At 32.8% G+C, this 12,923-nt stretch overlaps 1 protein-coding gene across 18 annotated transcripts in view; it reads right to left on the bottom strand.

The window, feature by feature from the left end:
- Positions 1-12,923, bottom strand: part of Zfand6 (zinc finger AN1-type containing 6) — a 72,926-nt gene that overhangs the window by 33,090 nt on the left and 26,913 nt on the right. For 2 of the 18 annotated variants that reach the window (XM_076851240.2, XM_076851242.2), the window contains exons 1-2: positions 6,308-6,355; positions 2,039-2,199 (exon numbers count right to left, since the gene is read on the bottom strand). The exons of 11 other annotated variants lie outside the window; for them this stretch is intronic. Coding sequence is in view for 2 of the 7 variants with exons in the window: in XM_076851228.2 (XP_076707343.2) it covers positions 6,308-6,362 (55 nt within the window). In the remaining 5 variants the exon portion in view is untranslated. Of the gene's footprint in view, positions 1-2,038; positions 2,200-6,307; positions 6,377-12,923 lie in introns of those variants that run through there. 5 more of the 18 variants (XM_076851228.2, XM_076851230.2, XM_076851237.2 and 2 more) reach the window with 4 other exon arrangements.

Raw genomic sequence — 12,923 nt, 5'->3', positions numbered from 1 at the left:
GTCCGAAACCAGGCAGCCTGACTTAACCATGTCCTGAGCTTTACCACAGCTTAGGAACTCCACTTTAGTCATCCTGCGGAAACAACAGAAAAAGAAGCTAAAATTCATTTATAAAAACAGGTAAAATTCTGTCATAGAAATGGGCCCAGGAATGAGAAGTCTAAGTTATGTGTTAAGGTACACGGTAGGACAGGACAAGAGGGGTCAAAGTGGAAGAGTTTTACATATTCGTGCTCACACACTCTCACAAGTACTTCTATCCCAGTTAGCTACCTTCATAGCATTTTCCTCCACACCCTTGATAGAAAAGTAATATAGAACACAGGAATCATCTCAAAAGAGATAAAAGGAGAAAAGGGAAATTTGGTACCAATTTACTATCATACAATTTTCTCCCAAATGTCCCAAAGCTATAAAAGCTTTTCACTTTTCCATTGTATATCCTGTCTAATCTCATTTTAAAATCAAAGTTTCATGAATATGCTCCAAAGGCTTTAATATTATTTATTTTTGACACTATTTAAAAAAGAGAGGGAAGAATATTGGTAAGTACTATAAGCAAAACAGCAGCACAAAATTAAACTTGGCTTTACAAGTGAAATGCCAAATGTCTGTGAACAGAGAGTTAAATCTCATATTACAGACCTTAAAAAACTTCATTAAAGTGAGGCTTGCCATCATTAAACAAGAAGATTACAATATTTCTTTTTTAGGGTTACAGAAAGATTAGGAACTAGATAACCTCTGGAGACTCACATAGTATTGTGTATCTACTGACCAATCCAGAGAGGCAAAGATGGGGTAAACAGAAACCTTTGACTTTTTCAATGCAGCTGCCACATACCCTTTGACTACTTTCATAAAACATCAATATATAATGTACATTCTTAATATGCATCTAAATGTCTTCTCATTCAGTGATTCTAAAGAGCATCTGTTTTTATTTTCTTTCAGTTGACACACTTGTGATATTAAAGATAAAGTTTGTGATAGTAAAGATGAGTTTCACTTAAGTGTAAATGCACCATGCAAATAACATCCCTTCTACTCCATGCCTCACTAAACAGTTAACAAAATCTTGTAAATTATTATTTACATGCTCATCATTCTGCTTAATACAACATTTTTTTTTAAAAAATGATTTCATCTGTATAGACCATGCACTGCTCTAAAGGGGAATGGAATTCAATTTAGAGTCTCATTCCTAAAGTCCAGGAAGAAGGAAAAAAAAAAAAGGAGAGAAACCCAGACACCTTCCCAAATGGATTCTTGAGATGATAGCTTTTAGTAATAAAGAAAAAAATTTTCCCTCTATTTCTTCAATAAGGATATATATTATTTAAAGTACTTTTAAAAGTAAAAATTGTCAAGTTTAAAAACCTCTCAATTGCATTTAGGGAACAAGAGTTCCTTTATTTTGAAGTATATGTTCTCTCTGATTGTATTATTAAATTATTTTCAGGAACAATTTTCTGCATTAACATCAAACTTCATATTCCTAAAATATATCTTTATGGTTGGCTGGTCAAAATACTCATTTGGAAAGGCTTAAATCATCCATGAATACTTATACACACCCATCCCTGCTACTTAAGAGGCTGAAGCAGAAGGATACAGCCCAGCTAGGCAACTTAGCAAGGCCCTGTCTCAAAAATAAAAAATAAAAAGGGTTGGGGATAGCTAAGTGGTAGAGGTAGAGTGCCCCTGGTTGAAAAAAAAAAAAAAAAAAAAAGGATAAAAACAGCAATCCAAAGAATGATGATCTTCTGCTAAAATTAATAATACAGGTTTCAATGCTTAGAGAATAATTTTGAAAAAGATGCATGATCACTAATTACATTAGTTGCATATTATACAAAAAATAATTTACAAATAAAAATCTACCACCCACCCACCCTTAGTATCCTGCCCACCAGAAAAAAAATGGACCTATAAAAATGTCTTATGCTGACTTAAGTATATCTTCAAGCACTTCAGATTTTAAAAAAATTAAGTTCTATGCCCAGTTACATGGTTACAGGCTTAATTCTCTACTCACACAGTTGAGGTTGATGAGCAAACAGCTGTCCTGTATCTTGAGACAGACATTAGCTTCCTGCCTTCCCTATTCTCATAAGCAGCTACTTAAAGTTTGAGTTTTATGCAAGAAAACATTTTAAAGCCTTCAGTGTTTTACTGCAGCAGACTTCAGATTCATTCCTGTAACACATTTAACATGAAACAGAATTGAGACAGTTGAAATTTATCAGGTACCACATTTTAATCATCTAAAATCTTAAGGAGTGCTTTCATTATTAAAGCTATATAAAAATGGATGAGTTAAAATTAAAAAATAAAACATTCCATTTGGTATTTGACACTAATGTAAAAATGTAACAAATATAACTTTAACCCATGGATTTTTTTTTTTTTTTTTTATATCCAGCCACAGGGTTGGTAGGCAAGGAGCTTTTCTTATAATCATTTGCACACAAAGTAAAACTAGACATTTTTCTATTTTCCTAAACCTTAGCTAGTTTTTTAAAGAATAATTAGCAACAAAATTAATAACACCTTTATAAATAGTAGAGTGTCTCAGTGTCCCAAGTATAACCCTGTTATATCTCCTAACAGAAGGAGCTATATTTTTCATATCTACCATAAAGGTTTATAAAGGTACATTTCCCTACAAATTCAAATTTCTATAGTACTATTATTGCTTCAGATTAATCAAGTGGTAGAAGGGTTCTCTAAAAATAAACATTTCCATAAGAAATATTTATCCTAATCAAATTGAACTTTCAAAACAAATCATAAACAAACAAACAAAAAAACCCCAAAGGTTTAAATACTAGGAAGTAAGGGTTAGGGACGAAGCTCAATGGTAGAACATTTGCTTAGCATGTTCAATCCCCAGAACCACATACACAAAATAAATTTAAGTATCAATAGGATAAAAATCTTTATTTCTAGCCTGGTGTGGTGGTACATGCCAGTAACTCCAGCAACTCAGGAGGCTGAGGCAGAAGGATCGTAAGTTTGAGGCTAGCTTTAGCAACTAAGAGGGGCCCTAAGTAACTTAGTGAGACCTTCTCAAAATAAAAAATAAAAAGGGCTGGGAATGTAATTCAGTGATAAAACACTCCTGGGTTTAATTTCCAGTACCAAATAAATAACTAAATACACAAGCAAATAAATAATTTCTCTATGCCATTAACAAATATATGTTATATAGTCACAATGATAGTCCATATTTCCAAAGTAAACTGTAAAATGATTTTAATTAACTTAAAGGATTAACTTTTTTTTAAGTTATACTCCCCAATAAAAATGAGGTGCCATTTAAAAATTTGTCAGGGGAAAAAAAATTTGTCATGGGTTATTCTTAATAGCCTTAATGTTTATATTCTTAGCCAATCTACTTTTTAAATAATATTTTAGCACTATTACTATATGTAAACTTTAGTGCAAAATTAACTGCATCAGAAAGCTACAGACAAGGAGAATTTTTGTCTTAGATGTTTCAACAGTTTTTCTTTTTCACCTGTATTTTTCCCTATGATTGTAAGTAAACTTTAGGAGATACATGTATACTGCAATAAAAATGTCCTAGAAAAACCATATAATATCTTTTCCCCTACATGTACATTGACTTCGATATGTGTGTTTATATTGACCTTAGTTTCTATAGTAAATTTTGGGAAAAGCTTTAAGATTTTGTGAACATAGTAAATGTACTATTTATACTAGCAACATGGTTTTAAAAAACACCAGGAAAAATAGCATCTAAACACTCTAATTTCAATAATTAAAAAGTATTATTGAATGCTGAAAAAAATACTATACATGTGCTGTGCTATAAAAGTAATCAAATGTTTTAGAGTTTATTCAAAATAACAAACATTTCTTTATAATCTACTCAAACTGTGCAAATATAAACAAGATTTAAGAACTCAACATCTCATAAAAGTTGTTAAAATGATATAATATCTTTCATATAAAGAATTACATGAACACTTAATCCTTACTCCACCTAAAAAGCAGTTGGTATAATTACCAACTCTTTACAGATTATCAAACTGTGAAGAGTTTGTTCACAGAGCTAGTTAAGTGACATAGTTGGTACCTGGCCAGATCTATGTATCTTTAAAACCTGCACACTTCAGCATCAAGCTAGATTATAGGCAAATAGTGATCTGTTGTATTGATAGATCAAATCACATCTAGAATTAGTACGTGGAATAGGGTATCAGATGCTAAATATGAAACTGATAACTGAGTGTTTTATAACAGAATGATTATAAATTCAGAAAAGCCATCTCTTATTAAAAACAACTTCATGCAATATGAGTGATATAGAAAAAAGGCAAAGGGACATATTTTAAAGAGATGTTAAAGAAGGAAAAGAAAAGCTGGTTTATTTCACAAGCCACAAGAGTTCTCAACGCAATTGTAGCCAGGCATGGTGATGCACACCTGTAATCCCAGCTACTTGGGAAGTTGAGGCAGGAGGACAGCAAGTATAATGTTATTCTGGGCAACTTAGGGATACCTGGTATCAAAATAAAAAATAAAAAGTGCTGGAGTTGTAGCTCAGTGGACGAGCACCCCTGAGTTTAATTTGCAGTGCTAAATAAACAAATAAATAAACAAAGGAACTTACATGAGCTATCTGAATTGTATCTCAATAAAGCTGTCAAACAAACCCAAAATAATGTATTCTGGTTAAATACTCAACACTTCCTAATGCTAAGGAATACAACAAAAGGAACAGGTTACTGCCTATAGTACTATGAAGCTTGTGCAATGGAATATCTGAATTAATACCATCAGAGTAATAACTGATTCAGGCAAAATTACCAAAGTATGTTAAATACTTTGTGGATAAAAGTTTGATGAGGATTGATAAATGTCAAGTCTCAAAGTACCTCTCCACAAATTACTGATTACAAAAAGAAAAATAACTTTTAAGTGGAGGAACTTGCAGATATCACATTGATCAGATCAAATTTAGTATTAACTGATAATGAGACAAGAGGAAATGTGCCTCCTAAAAGGATACAGTGAGAAGCACACACTTAAAACATAATATTCCTGTCAGAACTACATTTCCTAAATTCAGTCATGAACACATTGATGAAACCAAATTGAGGAAATTCTACAAATAAGTGGTTTATCATTCTCTTTAAAAGTGTCAATGTCATTAAAAAACCAGAAAGACTGAGGAAATATTCCTGATTAAAGAACAGTAAAGAGATGTGACAACTAAAAGCAATGAATGACCCCAAGTTGGACTGAAAAAAAGTTTTATTAAATAACATTATTGGGAAAACTAGTGAAATCCTCACTGGATAACATCAGTTTACATTTCCTTAATTTGATAAGATAATATTGTTGTATAAGAGAATGTCCTTGTTCTTAGAATCTGTTTATTAACTACCTATCATGCAGAGGCCCTTGGTTCCATCCCCAGCACTGGGGGGAAAAAACATTTTCTTGAGGAGTACATTTTAACTATTGGTATTTGCATTTTTCTTGAGGATTACATTTAACTAACTTTAGCTGGTATTGCACTTTGTTACTGGTTTGTTCAGAATGTAACACTTATCTAATGCTTTAATTAATAAAATTTAATCTTTTTCATTAATATGAAAAAAATCTAAAATTGGAGTATTACTTTTACATAGTAAAGGGATATGATGCATGTAACTTATTCTCAAATGGTTCAGAAAAAAACAATGAATGACACAACAAATGGTAAAATGTCAACAATGGTGCATCTTACTCTGGTATGTAGCAATTATTTATATTATTATTATAACTTTCTATAACTTAAACTACTTCAAAATAAAAACCTGAAAAATATTCGAACCCAATATTTTCAAATATTCTGAATATCTAACAATAACAAAACCAAATTTCTTATCTTATATCCACATTCAAACTGTCATCTAACAGAAGTATAAACCTATTTATGATTATCTAGTCAATGAATAAGAAGAAATGGTAGTCTGGTTTAAAACATCTAATATGACTACATTCCACTGATGACAGGTGTGACTCACCAATGTGAGTTAGATCAATGTCTGCCTCCCAACCTTATCACATTATTGCAACCTTCTCAAAACTACACTGTTAAAAAAACAAGCTTCTCCACCAGAGCACTCCTTCCCCCCGCCCCATTTTAATTGGGAATAGAGTAGGGGAATGTGTCTCCTTGCTGAAAACTCCAAATTAAGTTAATTTCTGGTTATGCCAGGTAGCAATGCAGAACAAAGCAAAAGCTAATGAGTAATCAATAATGTACACAGAAAATATTACAACAAACCTCTCACTCTAAACAAAAGTCTATCCTGCCAATAAAAAGTTGTGGAAGCACACATTCATTACAGAGCACCTGGAAAAGAAAGACAAGATAACAGAATGTTAATCATTGAGAGACTAACATACATGGATAATATACAAATATTTCAGTGGCAAAAACAAGAGTAGAATTAAAAGAGGAGGGAGGGGCTGGGGTGTAGCTCAGTGGTACAGTATTTGCTTAGCATGTAAGAGGTCCTGGGTTCATTTACCAGCATCAAAGTGGGGAGGGCAAGTGGGAGAAGAGAATACAAAAGAAAACATGCAAGAAACGAGAAATTCTCATGGTCACACATCACACAATTTGGAGTTATCCTTCCATTCCAATGGTTACAACATTTTCTTCCACTTTTTAATTTATCTTCTCTTCTACCTATTATCTCACCTAAGAGTCCATCTTTGTGACAGTGTGAGCACAGCTATGGTCAAATCTTATGCTAACACTCAATTTTTAAAATATATTTTTAAACGCATTGAGAGACGCAAAAAGCACTCTACTAGAAAATTCTCACAAAAAAATTCACATTGGAAAAAAGTAAAATCTGACAGAGGAGGAGAGAGGTTAAGGAGTCAGGGCTGGGAAAATGTGACCTGGGAAGAATGGGATGAATTTTAGCTTCCTATATTAATTTGGATAGATTGCTGAAACCTGATGAAAGATAGCAAACTATGATTCTACATTTGCTGGTACTTTAGCTAATTCTAGGCTGTGAGCTTAATTGCTGAGCTATGTGCTTCTTTCAGGTAGGATATCTGTAGGATTAATCTTTATAAATCCACGGCATCAAACACTGCCTTGATTAAAGAAGGCATTTTAATAGGTTTTTGTAGAATGCCCAATTACAAAACAAGCAAACTGTTTTATTCCAATCCCAATCCCTGCCTTATTGTCCATTTTCTCAGGTAGTATGTTGTTCACTCTCCACCCCTGCCAGAACCATTTGCTTTGCAAATTTTTCTCACAAAAGTTAAACTGCAATTCTCTGATTGCTGCAGGTAGATGATGATGTAATAAAAGAATAACTCATACTACTGGGCATGGTGGCTCATTCCTATAATCCCAGACACTCAGGAGGCTGAGGCCCTGTCTCAAAATAAAAGTTAAAAAGGGTTGGGGATGTAGCTCAGTGGGTTCAATCCCCAATACTGGAAAACAGCCAACCAAACAAAAAACCTTATACTGAATGAAACGTGATCAATTCAACCCCCAAATTTAGGTCAAGTTAAATCTAAAATACAAAATTTAAGAAATATAGAACACACAGGTATGTATACATACATAATATATTTAGGAAGACAAGGAGCTTATCTTCTGAATTGATGTTTATACCTGTACTGCACAAGGCAATTACAACATCTACACAAGAGTCAGCAAATACAGCTTAGGCTTTCATTATTAGTCAAATTAACATGGTCTAATTACTCTTTATATCATTAAATAAATTTTAAACAGCAAAATTTAAAAAAAAAAACATTGTCATATAGCTGAACATCTAGCAAATCCCAAATTTTGATCTGTAGCTTCTTCTGTATTTCCCTTACCTTAAATGGCATTAACTCCTATTCCTGAGAATAAAGGAGATAGTATAGAAACATAAAAAAAGGCTCTAGAAGGGCTGGGGATGTGGCTCAAGTGGTAGAGCACACACCTAGCACATCAGAGTCCTGGGTTCAATCCTTAGTGAAAGAAAGAAAGAAAGGAAGGAAGGAAGCAAGGGAGGGAGGGAGGAAGGGAGGGAGGGAGGAAAGGAGGGAGGAAAGGAGGGAAGAAAGGTATCATGTCCAACTACAATTGAAAAATAAACACTAAACAAAAAAAAAAAAAAAAAAAAAAAAAAAAAAAAAAAAAAGAAAGAAAGAAAAAGGCTCCAGATTGAAAAAGCTGAGTATAAGGTAGAAATACTATGGAGTAGGGAGTTGCAAGTAGAGTCAAGATTGCACTAGCCCATTTAAAACTAGCACATTTTTGCAAACAAAAGTTTTAAGTAAGAAATGCCATTTAAGGAGTTAATGGAATGGAATAGTTAATGGAAAAGGTAGTAGTAGATTTTGTGAGGGTGGGTTAAAGATAAGAGTTAACATCTGTGGATTCAGTTCTTTCCCCCGGGTTTAACACACACTTTTCTATCCTCCCTACCAAAACTAAGAAACATTATATTTAAAGTAAAACAAAGTTCACACTCCTAGGTATTCATTTACACAAGTCATACAAAGACTTGTACAGAAATGTTCAAAATGACTTCATTTGTAACAGCAAGAACTAGAAACCCAAATATACATCAAAAGGTAAATGGGCAAACAAATAATGATATAGCCACACATGGAATAATATCAGCAGTAAAAAGGAATGTGTTAAACACATCATGGGTTAATCTCCAAATTATTACATTAAATGAAAGCAAAAGGAAACAAAAGACTATATAATGTATGTTTCTATTTACATGAAATGTTACAAAAACACAACTATGACAAGAGAGCAGATAGGGGAATCACAGACCTGGAACCAGAGTGGGAAGATGGGATTTATTCCAAAGTAATTACAAGGAAACTTTCTGAGGCAATGAAAATGTTTTACATGACTACAGTTGTTAGAAAACCATGCAAGCCAAAACTAAAATTGCATACTTTTCCTCAAAGCTGATTTTAAAAGAGCAAAATAGTATAGGAGCAGTCAAAAGTCATTTGATTCAAACTATTATTCTAAATTTATAAGCATAGACACCTAAGCCTATGCTGGGTAAAGATTGTTTTATCTTTCCAGATTTTAAATGTTTTTATTAATGGCAAATAAGTTGTCCATTCCTTCTTATCCTCTTCCTCATTGGTTCTATGGACACAGCTCTCCTAATCCTCCACACTTCGTCATACAACTTACATAGGTAAAGGTTTACTAAGTTTGTGTGATACCAAGGGAAGCCATAATAACTGATAATTCCAGATTCTGCAAATTTTAGTTTCCCACCAGGCAGTTTTGAATTTTTATAATACCTAAAATAATTTTCTAAATAATTGTCCTCATTTAGCTAGAAAAGAAGCAATTTTCCCTCTCTCTCTCTCTCTTTTTTTTTTTTTTTAACCTTTTCTCTACATACATCCCCCACCCCCACCCCACACTAGGGATTGAACCCAGGGCCATCATGCGCATTGCTAAGTATACCTTCTATCGCTGAGCTATAACCTCCGCTGTTTTGATTTTTAAAGACAAGGTTTTGCTAAATTGCCCAAGTTGGCATTGAATTTGTGATCCTCCTGCCTTGGCCTCCAAAGCTGCTAGGATTACAAAATGTGTACCACCATGTCCAGCTCTTTATCCACTTTTTATATCATTTTAATATCTTGAAAAAGGTTTCATATCTTGAACAAGATCAACTTGGATTATATTTTAAATACTAAAATAGTTTGTTTTCTTCCTTCCTTCTGTTCAGGGAATCAAACCCAGGAGTGCTTTATCACTGAGTGACATCACCAGCCTTTTTTTTTTTTTTTTTTCTTATTTTCTTTTCTTTTTTTTTTTTTTTTGTGACAAGGTCTCACTAAATTTTCAAGGCTGGCCTCAAGACTGCCTGTGATCTTCCTGTCTCAGCCTCCCAAATCACTGGGATTATAAATGTGTGCCATAGTGTCTGGCACTTATTATTAGTCCATAATAAACATAAAACATGAATTCTAACTTACACATGTTCATCACCATTTTTTCTTTCTTTTTTTATTTTTAAGAAACAAGAGTCTTGTGATATTGCCCAGGCTAGCCTCAAACTCAGCCTGGAGAATTCTCAGGTGCATAGCACCAAACACAGCTCGAGCTATCACTAAAGTTGGGGGTCAGAGAGCTTATAATTCTGACAAGTTCTACTGAACATGATTTGCAAATCCTAGACTTTAAAGTATAACTGACATTAAGCAGTCTATTGCAGTCCAACAAAATGCATCTTATCTTCCAAATAAAGGCAACATAGCTTATTCCTTCAATTAGGAATCACTTCTGGAAGTTTCTGAATTCTTTGAAATGAGAAAGAAAGCAGCTTCCCTATATTTCAGATGCAATTCCTTGCTCATTCATTAAATTTATATCAGAAAATAATTCATGTTCCTAAGGAATTTAATTTCTCTGGTAAAAACATCTACATTAAAAATGTCTTTCTTGCCAGATATAGTGGCATAGCCTATAAAACCCAGTGACTCTGGAGGCTGAGGCATGAGGATCATGAGTTTGAGGCAGCCTTAGCAACTTAGCGAGACCCTGTCTCAAAAAGAAAGTAAAAAGATCTGAGGATGTAGTTCAGTAGTAGAGCATCCCTGGGTTCAATCCCTAGTGGGGGTAGGAGTTCCTTCTTTTCAAAAAAGTTTAGTTGCCAATATTTAAGAATAAATACATAACTTATATATATAATAATAATATAATATACATAATATCTATAACATATAATATATAATAATATTATATATATGTAAATATATAACTTAGTAAATTGGGAAATTTGAGGCTAAGAGACTTCAGGAAACTGAAAATAATTAAAAATGATATACATATAATTAATGTGCATTACACTTTAAATTTATAAATAATTAATTAATTAGTTAATTAATTAATGCTGGGGATTAAAACCAGGACCCTACACATGCTAGGTAAGCATCTACCACTGAGCTACAACCCCAGCCCAATTTTATTTTTTAAAAAATTAAAATTAAGAAAAATATAGTACTTTTAAAATGTTTTACTTGTTAACCAAAAATTAAAATGCTCAAAATAATAGCTATTTTAAAAAGAATGTCCTTTCAACTTAAGCAATTTTTCTTAATTCTATCAACATAATAGGTTTATCAATATTGCTACAACAATACTGAGGATAAACACAGTCATTACTTATTATATGCAGTATTGAAGGATACAAAATCAGTCTAAGTTAGGTCTTTTCTTCTCTCTTACTATTTAGAACTTCGAATATTCAAATAAAGTGTTATCATTTATCTAATAAAAATGTTAAAACTGAATAACTGATGTGTCTAAAATTCCATGTTCAGTTCTAAAAAAGTTGTTTCCAACCATCATCAAACTGACTTTTTTTTTCCTAGTTAACAATCAGTTAACAATCAGTAAATACTGTTAGAAGTGGGACAGGTTCATGTGGAGAAAACTGAACACTAAAATAAAAAAAATAAAAATAAAAAAAAAATCACATGTTAATACACAAGTCACTTCCCTGGCTGAAATTAAGCCATGTTAATTCAGCCTATTACAATTTAATAACACTAAATTAAAGAGCCATCTGTCTTGCTCATCATTGTACAGTATTTCTAGTTTCTGGCACACCTGCTTAGAACAGGTGTTCTAGGCATTCAAATGCTTATATAATAGATTAATACTTGCTTGCATTTATCCACATCACAAAAACAAACCCTGAAACCCCTGCATATCAACTATAAGAAATTCAATCACCTAGGCGAAAATCAAATTTACCAAGTTTTATCCACCTTTAATTTGTAAAATAAATCAGGGAATGCTTTAACAGTGTAAAACATACTAATCCAGTCCAAATTAGCTTCTTTCTTCCTTCCAGACCATCAAATAGTCAGCAGTAGGTTAATCTATGACAATCTAAAAATAGTATGCCAGATGACAAGTCCTTATGTTTGGAAAGATTTTCTAATTTGTATTATATTCTCTTAAAGGATTTAATGGCACCTATAGGTTATTTAAGAAAAACAAATCAATAATAATTGTATATAAGGTATAATTTAAGTAGTCTCCTTTTCACATTATTACAACATAGTACATGTGTATTTTCACTATGTATTAATGATAAAAAAAATCACTGGCAATTTGACCCAATTTTCAATTATTCCTTAATTAGGAAAAAAAAGTATAAGGATATTAGCTATGAAACACTTAGAAGTCAATAAAACTCAGTCTGCATTAATCTGGTTTTAACGTCACACAGAGATCACCTTGATAACTTAAGTTTCCTGTATTAGTGAGAACTGACCTGCTTGACAGTTTAAATCAGTCATTCCAAGACCAGCCTTTTCTGTATCCAGGTGTAGTTACCAAAGTCACAAAATAAACTGGTAGCTACCATACTTTTTGAAGCCAGCTAGCACCCACTTTTCTACTTCATCAATAATGTGCCCTTATGATAGCTCCTTATTTATTGGTCTTAACTCTGTTGACTGAAATCCAGCCAGTTTCAACATTGACCCCAATATAGTGTTGGGAAGTTAAAGACCCAAAAACCTGGCTTTCTGTCAACTAGAATAAAAAAAATCAAGGACAGTATAATTCAAAATGTCAAGAGACAAAGTTTTAAGATGTAATTTTCCAGAAAAGGGGCTGGGGATGTGGCTCAAGCGGTAGCGCGCTCGCCTGGCATGCGTGCGGCCCGGGTTCGATCCTCAGCACCACATGCAGACAAAGATGTTGTGTCCGCCAAATACTAAAAAATAAATATTAAAATTCTCTCTCTCCCTCTTTCTCACTCTCTCTCACTCTTTAAAAAAAAAAAAAAAATCTGTGCTTGCTTTGTGGCCTGCTTAAAAAAAAAAAAAAAAAAATAATTTCCAGAAAAGATTACTAAACAAGGATT

Source organism: Callospermophilus lateralis, chromosome 3 (genome assembly GCF_048772815.1).
Source record: "Callospermophilus lateralis isolate mCalLat2 chromosome 3, mCalLat2.hap1, whole genome shotgun sequence".
NCBI lineage: Eukaryota > Metazoa > Chordata > Mammalia > Rodentia > Sciuridae > Callospermophilus > Callospermophilus lateralis.
Note: the sequence above shows the minus strand (reverse complement) of the source record. Positions and strands in the feature narration are given on the sequence as shown.